Source organism: Pseudopodoces humilis, chromosome 1 (genome assembly GCF_049639895.1).
Source record: "Pseudopodoces humilis isolate 2021_Gansu_Grassland_sample_001 chromosome 1, ASM4963989v1, whole genome shotgun sequence".
Lineage (NCBI taxonomy): Eukaryota > Metazoa > Chordata > Aves > Passeriformes > Paridae > Pseudopodoces > Pseudopodoces humilis.
This window is the reverse complement of record NC_142200.1, coordinates 148,570,366-148,584,416: the sequence shown is the minus strand read 5'-3', so window position 1 is coordinate 148,584,416 and position 14,051 is coordinate 148,570,366. Positions and strand designations below refer to the sequence as shown.

The 14,051-nt window shown below is 41.2% G+C and overlaps 1 protein-coding gene across 5 annotated transcripts in view; it reads right to left on the bottom strand.

The window, feature by feature from the left end:
• MINDY4 (MINDY lysine 48 deubiquitinase 4) overlaps positions 1–14,051 on the bottom strand; it is a 68,740-nt gene that overhangs the window by 12,420 nt on the left and 42,269 nt on the right. For all 5 annotated transcript variants that reach the window (XM_005527780.3, XM_014256786.2, XM_014256787.2 and 2 more), the window contains 3 exons: positions 11,675–11,738; positions 9,491–9,652; positions 246–426 (listed from right to left, as the gene is read on the bottom strand). In XM_005527780.3, the coding sequence (XP_005527837.2) occupies positions 246–426; positions 9,491–9,652; positions 11,675–11,738 (407 nt within the window). The remainder of the gene's footprint in view (positions 1–245; positions 427–9,490; positions 9,653–11,674; positions 11,739–14,051) is intronic.

The window sequence follows — 14,051 nt, the reverse complement described above, 5'->3', positions numbered from 1 at the left end:
TCCTTGGGAATCACTGGAAGATCTGCCACTGTGTACAAAGTGACACATGCTCACTGTTAACCCTTTCAAGAGCTTATCCTCAAAACTTCCTTGCGAAATATAACTCATCACCAAAACTAATTATGGAAATTAGGCAACAGCACACAAATTAACATTCACTGCCTGTAACCATCACTGTTGGTATTACTGGATCCTCCTTTCTGCCCCCCAAGAGGTGAAATGCAGAGTCAGGGAGCTGCTCATACCCACTGTCAACCGTATCTCCTCATCCTGGTTGGCCAAGCCATCGTAGTAATAGAGATCAAACCTCTGTCCCGTTTTCCAGTCGCTGAGCACATCCTTTTCCAAACAAAAAAGCACACTGAAGTGGCTTTCACTGCAGACCAGCCAAATTGGGTACTTGGGGGTCTTCAAGTAACAACCAACCTAGAATAAAAATACAAAACAGCAAACATCACTGAGGGGAGAAACAATTTGTTGTGGTAAACATAAAATTTGTAAGATCATTTATTTATTTATTCTGGTCTACAAACACTCATGAAGGCTCATTAGAGACTGTTGATGAAGCAGACCAGTGCAGCTCTGGTAAATCATGGAGCATATAAAGCAAATATTAGGCCTTGAGGTAATGAAATGCAGCTGTAGTGCCCTAAGAGCTAAAAGATCAGATCCCAGATGAGCTGAACCAAAAGGAAGCATGTCCTCTGCTGTAAAACCACAGGAATACAACATGGGATCAATGGGAGGCCGTGCTGACATTCAACAATGACTGGAAACCAGGTAAGAGACTCACAGGGTCTCAAGTGTCCTGAGACATCCCTGCCTGGGCAACTCAACTGAGCCTAAAATCTTTTGTTGAGTAAAGAAAGTAATATATTCACTTTTTCACCTTCTAGTTCACAGTCCAAACATGTATTTTCAGCTATAGAAGACAGCAATAACAGAAGCATTTGTTTTGTTGCGTTGTTCTTAAAAATGAAATATACTCATGTGAAATTAGAACTTTAACAAAAGCCTCTTCTAAGCCTTTGTTCTCCTTTTGAAAGTATAGTTGTAAATAGCCTGAATATTCTCTAAGAAAGTGCATAACAACTTCCATATTCATTTGTACGTGTTTCAAACTAGGATACTCAAGAGATTTAATCTATAAGGGATGGAGGAAGGGGATACCAGCAGCACTGCAGGTGGGTTTTGTACCTTAGGGAAACTGAAATCTCAAATTAAACATTTTGCCTTTCAGTGAAACCATTTTGCTTTCAGTCATTTTGCTTTCAGGACTTTTTGACTGAAAAAGCCCTAGTGGAAACAGAAGGAATTTTAACAGAAAAATTCTTATACATGATTTCTAGATGTAGATTTGTGGATGCAGCCCTCAGTTCTTCACCCTGGGCACACAGGCAAGTGGCAAAAGCCAAAAGGCAGAAGCCAACATCAATTCTGTTGTAATCAAACCTCTAATCAGCACACTAAGTGATAAGGAGTTTGTGTTATCATCTTGATGTACATTTAGAATTTATATCTGAAGTGTTACAAGTGCAAATTCAGCTGCCTTCTAATGAGAATTTCTTCTGACGTTAGATAACAAGTCTCCAGCTAATTAAGTAACTGTTCCCTGACTCATTACTTTGCTAATATCTATTTAAAACACCTTTTATACAACTGTTTTTATACAACAGTTTTGCTTTTTATGTAAACTTGGCTTAGAAGTAAGGAATTTTTTACAAGCTTTCAATAATTCTCGTAATAGGAGTTACCAAAAAAGAAAATACGCAGTTTCAACAAAAGATGGCAAATTAGAGGGACACAGATTAAAAGATTCAGTCTCACAAACATGCATATTTTAATATGCAGATAAGTCAAAGCCAAAAAGAACAGCCAGTCTCCTCCTAAAAATGTGTTCTTCCTACGTTTGTCTGCAAAAGCAACTTCCCAGCTTCATCAAACAACATTTGACAAAGATTAGAGACACAGAACTTTCAAAGCCACGTCCCCCTGAAGCCAGGACAAACTGTTCAGATGATTGAGGGCTGTAGAACATTCTCCAAAAATGTGTAGTTTTCAATTACAATCTGCAGAAAGCAGCAAGGGCATGAACTTTGAGACAACTGAGAGAGTCTAAAAATATTGTAGCTCGAATCCTTCTCTCCCAGAAGAAGAGAGAAGTCTTCATTTTGGTCGCATCAATTTAGCCAGCTGAGGATCAGCTGCTGCCTCTGACACCAAGATGCAAGAGATATTTTGTACAAAACATAATATGGAACCGTGCTGCTGACAAAGTAAGAACAATCCTCACTGTGAGGATTCCTTTGGCTGCTTCTTCAAGCATCAGCTGTTGTGTGGAGTAGAATCACTGAGTCATTCAGGTTGGAAAAGACCTCCAGGAGCATCGAGTCCAATCTCTGGCTGAACATCACCTCCACAACCAGACCAGAGCACCGAATGCCACATCCACAGCTTCCTTCAACACTCCCAGGAATGAGGACTCCACCACCTCCCTGGGCAGCCCATTCCAACATCTGACCACACTTCCAGTGAAGAAATTCCTGCTGATGTCCTGCCTGAACCTCCCTTGGTGCAACTTGAGGCTGTTTCCTCCTGTCCAGTCACTTGTTGCCTGGGAGCAGGGGCCGACCCTCACCTCACTACACCCTCCTGTCAGGGAGTTTGGAGAGAGCAGTAAGGTCATCCCTGAGCCTTCTTTTCTCCTCTTAACACCCCCAGCTCCCCCAGCAGCTCCTCACAGGACTGACTCTCCAGACCCTTCCCCATACACAGAATTATGCCCTCATTTAACTGCTCCCAGCTGGTGAGGCCTGAGCACTTCCTCAGCTGCCTGACCAGCCTGGTTGGCAGCAATACTGGATAAAACCTGGAATAAAACTTGGAATAAAGCCTGGAAACAGGACAGGGAAGAACAGGCACAAACACCCAGTGTTCTGGCTCCTCAGGAAACCCCTCAGACTCAGCAGAGTGTCTCTGTCATCCCACAAGAGCCTGACAGAGAGCAGGCCTCACAGAGACCCCTTCTTTCCAGTGTGTTCCCTACATCTGCAGGGCTGAATTCCAAAGGTAAATCAGGGATATGTGACTTTCATCCTTTTTATTAAATATTATTTCTGATAAGAACTCGATGTCTGTGTTTTTATCACTGTTGAAGTATTGGTTTCCCAGCAGGCTCATTAATCATTTTGAGGCAAAAGGAAAGTGAGGCAGAATGAATGAGGTGTCCCTTTTTTCAATTTTTCAATTGAGGCAAAAGGAAAGTGAGGCAGAATGAATGAGGTGTCCCTTTTTCAATTTTTCAATTGTTTTCAGTTCCTACAGAGACTTCCCTGACCCTAATCCTCTCCCTTACAAAGCCTTCATGAATACTCATAAATTTCAGGGACACCATTCTGATCTTTGGGAAACATCAACTTTTCAAAAGCAAGCACCTTCAAAGGCCTCATTCTCCATCTGACATCTGTGTGTATTCACACAATGCTGAAACTCAACCTACAGACAAGAATTTATTGCTGGAGAATTATCCCAACAGATCTGCCAGGGTGAGTGGATGGTGCCTCACCATTCAGCCCTGATCTGTCCCTTGAACGAGGCCATCTTTTGCCATGTGCATTCCAAAAGAAAAGAGAGAATGTGATTCCAAAACCAAGCAGCACAGCTGGATGTGGCCAATCTGATGGCATTTTTCTCCAGGAGTTTTATCACTTGACATAATTTCACCTCCTTGCTTGTAGGACTTTACTATTAATTTTCTAGTTATAATCAATCATTCCTTGCTTTATGTTTCTTTCCCTGAATATAGCTGCTGGAGATGTTTATTTGAGAATAATCACAGTGTGTAATGGTTCCACAAAGGGCTGGGTTCTGTCAAACTGAGGAATTTCTGGTAGTACCAAATCCAGTAGGATTGACAAGCCAAAGGATAATTACACAAAGCTTTCAGAGTTAATTGTTTGTTCTGTCAGTGTTTTATTCCCCACAGCTGCAATGACCTTTTCTGGATGAATACTGAATTCCAAGGGTGTTAGGAGTGAAGTGGTGTAAAATCAGACACCTTTTCAGCAGCCCATGGGGGACCCAGGTCACCCATTCCACCAAATACTAACCAGCCCCACCACTGCTGTATCTGCAGATAAATAAGGGACACTGTGGGGGTAAAGTTATTGCCATTGCCAACTACTTGATTTCAATCAGATTGAGAAAAATAAAATTAATGCTTATGAGATCTGACATTCAGAGTATGAACTAGGTGAGACAGAAATTGAAGAGGTTTTAGCCATATATTTATAAAATAACAGCAAATACTACTTTTACACTGGAGCCTCAGGTAATTTCTCTGCAGCTTTGGATCCTTTTTTCTTTGTTTTTTGTAGAAAATAAAATCTTTCCGATAATCAACTGGGGGGGTAAAAAAGGGACATGACTGGAGAAGAATAGAAAGAGATGTGTGTTTATTTCTAGCACTCCCAAAGCTCCTGGAAAGCACTGGCTTCTGATTGAAGTTCCCTTATGCTGCCATGGTGTAAAAAACCAGCAGATGTGACAAGGAAAACAGACCTCAAGGTTCCAGGCAGCCTCAAGATCTTTTCTTTATCCCTGTCCCACTCAGCTGCTCTTCTTCAATGTCCCAAAAAATGAGGAAAGTTTGAGGGAGATGTGGACCCTCACTCAGATTTCAGCATTTTGCCATCTCCTCACTACACACAAAGTTTACAGCCCACATCAGGGAGCTACATCACTGCAATGCAAGGACAGGGCAGGATTCAGCCCACTGAACACTTCTGCATTTATTTCCAGGCCCTCTAATGCAGCTTAGCCCTTGGGCTTTGGCTGTAAAATCAAATAAGCAAGAGATGGGTATTGTCAGAAATTTAGACCCTCCCATTCGTAAGTGATGCAGGGAGTTGGCTGAACTCTTACCTGAAGAATTTTCAGCCTAAAAAGCACCTAAAGTGAGACAGGATAAACCCAGATCCAAATGCAGGTGTTTATAATCCAGAGAGACATGTGGAAAATATCTGACTTATCATTTTCTGCTTTACCTATGTGCAAAGCACACAGAGCTCTGTTAAACATGTGGGCTTTGTTATCCTTCTTGTCTTAAATAAAAACTCTGTGATTCTATTTCATTTGGAAGGATGTTGACAGGGAAGAAATGCCAATGCCCCAGCAAGAGTGACTGGCCTCTGGGAAAATAACTGGCCATAACTCAGAGGACAATAGAACTTCATTAAAAAAAAAAAAACAACAGTTCCAGCCTAGAAAGGGAGATGTAAAAACAAGGAATGAAGAAGACTTTCTCAAAGGCCAGTGCTTTGTCAGCCTTGTTTCAGTCAAATTTGAATGTACTCCATGTTTTTGCCCACAGTGATGCTCACTAGAGCCTTACATAAACAGCAGCTTCCTTTGCTGCATCTGTAGGGCACAACATTTACCCCTATTCCTGAAAAATAAACGGAAAATTGAAGCCAACCATCAGTTTCCATTTTGCACTTGAGTGTTTTTGTGGTTGGTTTCTCAAACGAGGCGGTTAAAACCCTCTAAACTTTCCCCTCCACAACCCCTCCAATGGCCTGGTTTGAATCCAGCCCATCTGATGGGGAAAAGAAATTGTTTAGGGGACACATTTCCCTGGGAAGAAGGTTATAGGAGGGACATTCCACAAGGCAAAAGCACAGGTGAGGTGCCAGGGGACAGAGCATGTGTGCTGAATTTCATCGTTCAAGTAGGCCTTGTCATAGCTCAGAGTGGTTTCTTCAAAAGGACCAAAGATAATATTTCCCATCTGTGGAATTTTAATGAATAGATTCTGTTTGTTTCTGTTGCTTTACTCTGTCTGTTTGAAAAGAAATAGGGAAAATGTGTGTAGCTTCTTTGTCAATGCCCTCTCCATTTTCAGACAAGCAAAAACTTAAAAGCACCAGGTCCCTTGAGGTGCTGGCAGCTCAGGCAGGGGCTGGGACAGTCAGAAATCAGAGCAGGGCGAATTTGGGAGGTCAGACAACAAGAGGTTTAACTGACAGGACAGCTTAAAGCAGGAAAGAATTGGTGAAAACAAAGACAAATCAGAGAGAAGGCTCAAAAGAGACAAATAACTTTGAATATTTCTATTTCCTCACATACAACAGCACATACCTAAAGTGGCTTCAAAAAACATTTCAGATGGATGGTGAAATTCATCAGCCAGCACCACAGTGCCTTTAAAATGAGATTCAGACCTATACTCATGCCAGGAGCTTACTGGGATAAACACTTGGACTTTTATTCACCTATTACCCCTCTGTGGAAAGTGGAAATGACACTTGCCATTCATGCAAAGAACAGATCTGCTAATAGGAAACGGCATGTAAATGCTATATATTATTGCTATTTTTATCATTATTCATGTTAGTTATAGTAATATTACTGAAGAATTAGGAAGTTATGAAGGACAATAATGAAAATAATCTGCTAAATTTGTTACCTGAGAATGCAGATTATTTTTCCCTTTTTCACTGTTATTTAATGACCTGGCATAAACATGAGGAGCCTCTGTTTCCATCTCTTCCTACTTTTAACAACACATTTTGAAAGAAAGGATTTCATCATTCTAAGCCTTTTCACCTGCAATTTTAATGTGGCATTTAGGCCAAAGGTTCTGAGCCAAACACACGGATTTTCTCACCCAGGAGTGCTAAAATTGGTCCTGCCCACTCCTGTGCCTCATCCCCTTCTCCAAGGCCTTGTCCCTGCTGAGAAACCACTCAGCTTCCCTGAGACTGAACTGCTGTATCCTGCAGCTCAGCACACAGAGGAAACCCCCAGCAATTCCATGGGGAAATATTTCTGTTGCTTGACTTGCTCTAAATAAATCCCAGGAAACCTAAAATCTCAATTTAGGCTCCTAAGTTAAATGTGTAAGATAAAATAACATGGAATTGATATTGCTTAAATACAGGCTTTTAGCACAAAGAAAAGAAACCCAAAGATGTGTAACTTGCCTACTGAAAAGTAGCACAATAGGACTTTTATCTTTTTTCCCCCCATTAAAATCCAGAATCTCACTGTGAAACTAAACGTTTGCACATGAAACAGATGGAATGGATCCATCTGTCATTGTGAAACAATTTGCAGCAAGTAATTACACTGCAAAAACTCCACGGAGTTTGGTGATATGTCAGGACCCAGAGAGATGATTGAACATTAACAATTCCAGACAAATGACCCGGGGCACACATTTTTCTCATCAGCAAAGATAACACAGGATCCACTGGAGGAGATGAATGGATGGGGAACAGAGGAATTCTCCAGGCAGCCACTGGAAGAAAAGGGATGGAGCATTTTCTTTTTGGGTTTGCCACTGTTGGAGTTTGAGGATTAATCCACGTGCCCTCACGATATCTGCAACTCAGAAGCCACGCCAGGGGAATTGTGGATTACACAGAAATGCTCCACATATTAGAAAAATTAGATGAAATGGTAGAGAAGTCTTCCTCCATGTGGATTTACTGCATCTAGCCTGGAATCTTGAATATCTTGTCCTAAATGTGCTGGTAATTTGGAACAAGTCTAGAGCAGGGAAATAAAAACAAGCTTTGGACAGGATGTGCTGATAAAAAAGGGAGGCACTGTTACATCAGCTGCAAATGCCCAGCGGATGGGGATGAATTGTTTAGGGGGCAGGTTGGATTACAAGTAAAATTATAATTAGAGGAAACTAAGTAAATGAAGAGTCTGATTTATTAATAGTATTTCCAAACACAGGCTGTGTAGTAGATATTGAAATCTCCAAATTCACAAGGACCTGCAAATCTTTATTTGCATTTATTCATGTTTTAGAGTAGAGATGGATGAGAAAAGCTGTAAGATCACAGTTATATGAACTAAAATCAATGAAAAAAACGGTCATCTGAACAAAAAGGCAGGAACTTCGTGGATACAGATTTTTAAAAGAAACCCTGCTATATAACAGGACACAAAAATATCCTGAGTAACCCTCTGAGAGATTGGCTGGATGTGACCTAAAGGGAGTTTTCTGACTCCAGTGTCTGTGATTCACCATATAGCACGCTCAGGATTTTCTTACTCCTGGAAACAAAAAATAAAAAATAAACCCAACCAAAAATGACAGTCCTTTTCCATGGCTGGGTTCGGTTACCAGCCTCAGAGCCACAATGGAATTGGATGCTGAGAGGAATAAAAGAGTCACTTTGAAAGACAAATTCTATTCCCAGTTCCACCTCTACAAACTGCCACTGACATTTCTTTTTCCTGAACTGCTCTAAACTTTGTAACAGGAAGCAGAATCTGGCCCCTCACGCTGAAGCCACAGTGGAGACTCCCCAGTTTCGGGCCAAAATCCACCAAAATCTGACTTTTGTCCCAGTCCTAAGCAGACATCGCCTCTGAACTGAAATGCAGAGAACACCCAGATGTTCTTAATAAAAACCAGGACAATTTGCAGCAGATGCCCAACTAGTGTAGACTCTTGAAAAAAAAAAAAAAAAGGAAACTACGTCTACTGGAGTTTCTGTAACTGATTAAGTCACTGGCTTGGAAAAACAGATCCCTGCTCATGAGTCCAGCTCACATGCAAGAGCCCAGCAGTAGAAACAGATTCCCTCTACCATATAATTTGCAGAATAAGTGGAAAATGGTGTCTGAATCTCTGGGTAACTTATTTTATTTTTAGAGGGCAGGTGGGTAAGAAATAGCTCTTACCTGCCCTGACCTCATTTACCATTTTGCTGCTCCCAAGTCATTTTCCTCACTGGAGAATGGAAAAAATGCTGGAGTGGTGCTTAACTACTTTCTTAAGGGTTTAAATGTCACATTGTTTATAGAAAAGAGAAAGAAGCATGAACTAGACACAGAAGCTGATTTATTTTTAGTCCACTCTATTCTGAATTAATCTGATTTGGATACACTGATAAGCTGTCTTGACTGAATTCAAGCCTTCTGTAATCCTGTGAATAATGTAAATGATTGTGTTCATTAAAAATAAAAAAACTGTAATTTGCCAGGAGCAGGAGAATGTATCTGACTTTAGAAGGGAAGGAGCTAAAATCAAGCTTTGTTTTCAATAATAATAATCAATAATAATCCTGCATCAAACACGAGATTGGCTGTTTAGGACAGAACATGTCTTCAGGGAAGATGTCCTTCCTGCCATCCTCCATCTCTTGATGGAGAGCTACTGAAATCCTTACACAGGTTTTTCCTGAGGTAAATTAATCCCTGTCACTCCCTCAAAAGTTTTAATCTATCTTTCGATTTTCATGATGACTACAATTAAAATATGACTATAAAAAGCAATTAAAGGGAACAATCCCACTGCATTAACAGCTATTTTAATTGCCTGTAATTTTTTTTTTACTGGTAACAGAACCACCACTACGGCACAGAAAAGATAAACTGAACCAAGCAACTTTGCTGCTTTACTTACTCCAAGCTGATTTCAGAAGTAATTGCTTTCTTTTTAATTAAAGCAGGAGAATAGAAATGATACCTGACAGACATCATAGTGCTCAAACAGGGACAGCAAACCAATATCACTGCGGCTCGTGATGCCTTTCAAAATGGTGATATTGCCATTCCCAGAGTCCAGCTCTATCACATTGTTGAAAACATTGGACACAGCTTTGCCAGTCAAAAGCAAGTTCACCAATTCCTGTTTGGGACAAAAACAAAACAGAAATCAATGAGTAGTTAATCAGCACAAGACTGATTGAGGATTGATGAAGTCACACATGTACGTGACCCCTAATTTACACAGTGGCTTTAGATTTATGGATAGAATTGAAATTGCTTATATAAAGATTCCAGATATTTTGGTCAAAGTCTCCCCAAGTACAATGAGGAAATTATAACATCCTGTGTTGGAAGGGACCCACAAGGGTCATCAAGTCCAGCTCCTGGCCCTGCACAGACACCCCAACAACCCCACCCTGTGCTTGAGAGCGTAGTCTAAATCCTCCTGGAGCTCTGATCCTTGGGGCTGTGACCATGCCCTGGGGGGAAAAAACCTTTTCCATCTGTGGGTTGGACTTTCTGTCCAAAAGGATACTGTGAGAGACACTACTGAAAGCTTTGCTGAAGTCCAAATATGAGAGGAGTTTTCAATTTTCATCCTTCTGGAGGCAAACTGCTGGTAATTTATTTCCTCTCACATCCAACTCTCAAACATCTCGTTTAAGTGTTGATTTTTGGGTTTTTTTTAATGAAAGCTTCTTCTTTAAAATGAAAAGTAGAGCATGAATGATATAAACTCAAAGCCTGTACAGTACTACGTGACATTTCTGTATGTATTTTGTATGTTGGACAAGATTTGTTAAATTATAATTCTTTCTCATTGATTATTTCTGGCTGAAGTCTACTTCAGTAAGACATTTACCCATATGGGCCCAGATCACTACGATACTGATATTTCCTAGAGGTGATTGCTGATTATTCCCTCTCCAGTTGAAACAGGGGTGTGTCAGAGGCTAAACAGCTGCGAGAGGATGGGTGGCATTTGCACATGTGAGTGTGCCTGAAGTTCAAGAACAGAGATTTGGGGTATTTTCCTCAGCTAACATCCCACCAGGGGTGCATGAAAGCAGAGCTAACAGCAGGCTGTGCTGCAGCAGTGAACCACCTCACTATTAATAAATAACATATGGCTAGAAACAGGAGGGGAAATGACAAAGAGAGAGTTTCCAGAAAAAATACTGCAAACCGCCATGCCCAAAGACATGAGTAACTCTGGTATGGCCAGTTTGGAACTGGTTTTAAGAATACTGCACACAATGACAGCTCTGTGTTTCTCCTGAAGGATTCCCCAGAATTTATAGGCTTTTACTGATATTTTTAGCACTTCTGATTCACAATCACTGATATTCTACCACCTTCTTGAGGAACTGTGTGGTCACAGTACAAAAGTCCTCTGGCAACAAGAGGAGAACATGAAGCCTGTTTTTTGCAGCCAGAAGGGCAATAGACAGGATCCTGGAATCACTGAGGAGCTCCAGGATCAGCCATGGAACCTCAGGCACCTTTCTGAGAAGGCAGGGAGGGAACACAGAGATATCTCAGCACAGAAATCAGCCAAGGAGCTCCAGAGAGGCAGATGAGAGGAGTGTGAGGACATGGACACAGGGCACAGGCAGGAACAGGCCAGACAACCAGACTGAACCACTGAAAGCAGAGACAAGGATGTGCCAAAACACGAGGAAAAAGAATAAAGGATGAAGGTGCTTGATGTAATGGGGATAAGGGAAAAAACCAAAGGAATGTAGTGGAGATTTTATAGCAGCTTTCCCATACCTCAGGGGAGCTGCTGAGAGCTGGAGAGGGACTTTCCACAAGGGCATGGAGTGATGGGACAAGAGGGAATGACCTGCAGCTGAAGGAGTGCAGGTTTAGCTGATATTTGGAAGAAATTCTTTCCTGTGAGGGTGGTGAGGCCCTGGTACAGGCTGCCCTGAAAGGATGTGGATATCCCATCCCTGGAGACGTTCAAGAACAGGCTGGATGGAGCTTGGAGCAAGCTGGGAGAGTGAAGGCTGGAAGGGCTGGAACAAGATGAACTTTAAGGTCCCTTCCAACCCAATCCATTCTGTGATTCCATGACTCTGTGACTTAAGAAATGCCATCTCTTCCCCGAGGTGAGTCCAGAGCAGAGGCACAGGACATGCCCAGACCTTTAACTCACCTGAGTGCAGTAGCCGTGGCTGCCGATCAGGCGGTTTGTGAGCACATCGAAGTCATTGCGCACCCTGGAAACACAGATTTTAAACCAATTACATTTAAATGCAATTGCTTATTTTCACTAGACCTAACATCTCCAAATCTTACTGAAAAAAAAAAAAAAAACCTGTTCCCATCCATAAATATAGCCCTGCATTTTCTGAGTCCTTTCAAGGTGATTTTTTACATGGCAAAAAAAACAAATAAAAATTAATAACTCAACCTGTGGGAAGCAGAAGTTTTGTAGAGCTATTCTTGAAGGAAACAGCTGTAGAGGAGAAAAGAAGTCATTGTCATCACTAGTTAGAATTTTAGAAATTAGAATTACTGCACTATTTGTGTGACAGAATGACAGAATGGGTGAGGTTGGAAGGGACCTCTGGAGGTCCCTTTGTCCACCCCACATCTGGTACCTAAAGCCAGGTCCACATCTGGATGGTTTCTGACTCTCTCTAAGGAGACAAGACTCCCCAAAATACCTGGGCAACATATTCCAGTACTCAGATAAGATCTGCTCTTTGCTTTTCCTATCATAAATACTTGTATTATATCCATACAATCTATACACTACACTGTCCATGAAAAGAAAAAGGGTAAAAAACAAACAAACAAAAAAAATCCCCTAGGTGTACACATTTATCATGGTGCTGTGTGGCCCAAATTTACACATTGTGACACCAAAGAGAAAAGTCTGTGAAGTTGCATTGCCCATAATTATGGAGTAATGTGTCCCCAAACTACGCTCACTCTCTCCTAGCTCCTGGAATTACTGAATTAGTGATTGGTTGATGGCCTAAACCATAAAGGTCGTAATTGTGATCATTTTTTATCCTGCAGATATAATGGAATGGCAAACATTATTTTATACATGAATAAAAGTTTAATCTAGGCTGGAGGAAAAGCAGTGCACTGTGTCCTGGGAGAGCCGTGGCAATAAAACCCACTGATTAATCCTATGGGTCATAAAAAAGCTGTTTTCCTTCAGTATAAAATACACTGATCTCAATTGTTTTGACTCTGTCTTTATTTTGATATTGCTACTGAGGTAGAGAGAATGCCTAAATAATGATCAATTAAAACTTATTTATTCTACACACATCCAGGCTCCTCATTCTTATTTGAATTGGCAAATCTATGTGTACAAATATCCATGTTTCTTGACAACTGGCACAATTAGTTTTGTTTTAAAATGGAAGTATTTTGTTTCTGACAAAGTAGGAGTTGAATTGATGTGGCCAGGGTAAAGCTAGCTGGAAATTTCCCCTTAACATTGCTACACATGCTCCATTAAAAATTTATAAAAAACTAGGACGTTTTGTGTCTTCATCCCAAACTTTAGATAACTATTTTTCCATATGTTTTCTTTGAATGCCAAAATCAGAATGTAACATGTAATTTAGAGGTTTATAGCCCTAAAAATATTTAAAATAATTCAAAATAAGTCATAGTCGTGGAATCACAATTCCCAAACTTCAGATAATTATTTTCTCATAGGATTTCTCTGGAAGCCAAAATCAGAATGCAACATACAATTTTGAGGTTTACAGCCCTAAAAATATTTAAAATAATTCAAAATAAGTCACAGTCGTGGAATCACAATCCCCAGACTTTAGATAATTATTTTCTCATAGGATTTCTTTGGATGCAACATATAATTTTGAGGTTTACAGCCCTGAAAGTATTTAAAATAATTAAGAAAAAAGTCATAGTCGTGGAACCACGATTCCCATTTTGAAAAGTGCATTTTATCCCTTTTGCAAAAACACATTTCACCCCTTTTGAAAACACTTATTTTAAAGACAATTTACAAGTCCGTGTCAGACATAACAAAGTGCCACTGACGTCCCTTGCCCGTGTGAAATCAAAGGGAAGGCCGGGGAAAGTGTGCCCGTGACACGGAAAACTCCCTCGTGCACCACTGCAAGGCATGGATGGGATGATAAAAATCTTTGGATTTTGGCCATTTTTCAGTTTTAGCAACGGTCTCATCTCGCCAGCGCCGCGGGCAGAATGTCCAACATGCGTCAGTCGGGGACGAGGGGACATACGCCACACACAATGGCAGGAAGCTCTAATTCCATCTGAAGGCACAAACAATCTGGGAGTCTGGAGGTGGATCTGGGCTCCTCCAGAAGAAGGACAACATCTGCCTTTGCAATCAGCCCTGCTGCTGAGGAAACCGACCTCAGGCGCGCGGCCGCGGGGTTTACACCTCGCTCCTTACGCCTCACCTCGCTCAGCGCGTTTGGGGCTCTTATTGCTCCCTGCCAAAGCCTCTCTGCAGGTGTGTTTGGTCTGTTCCAGGTGCAAGTGCATTTTGTGCATTGTAAAAACATCAAATA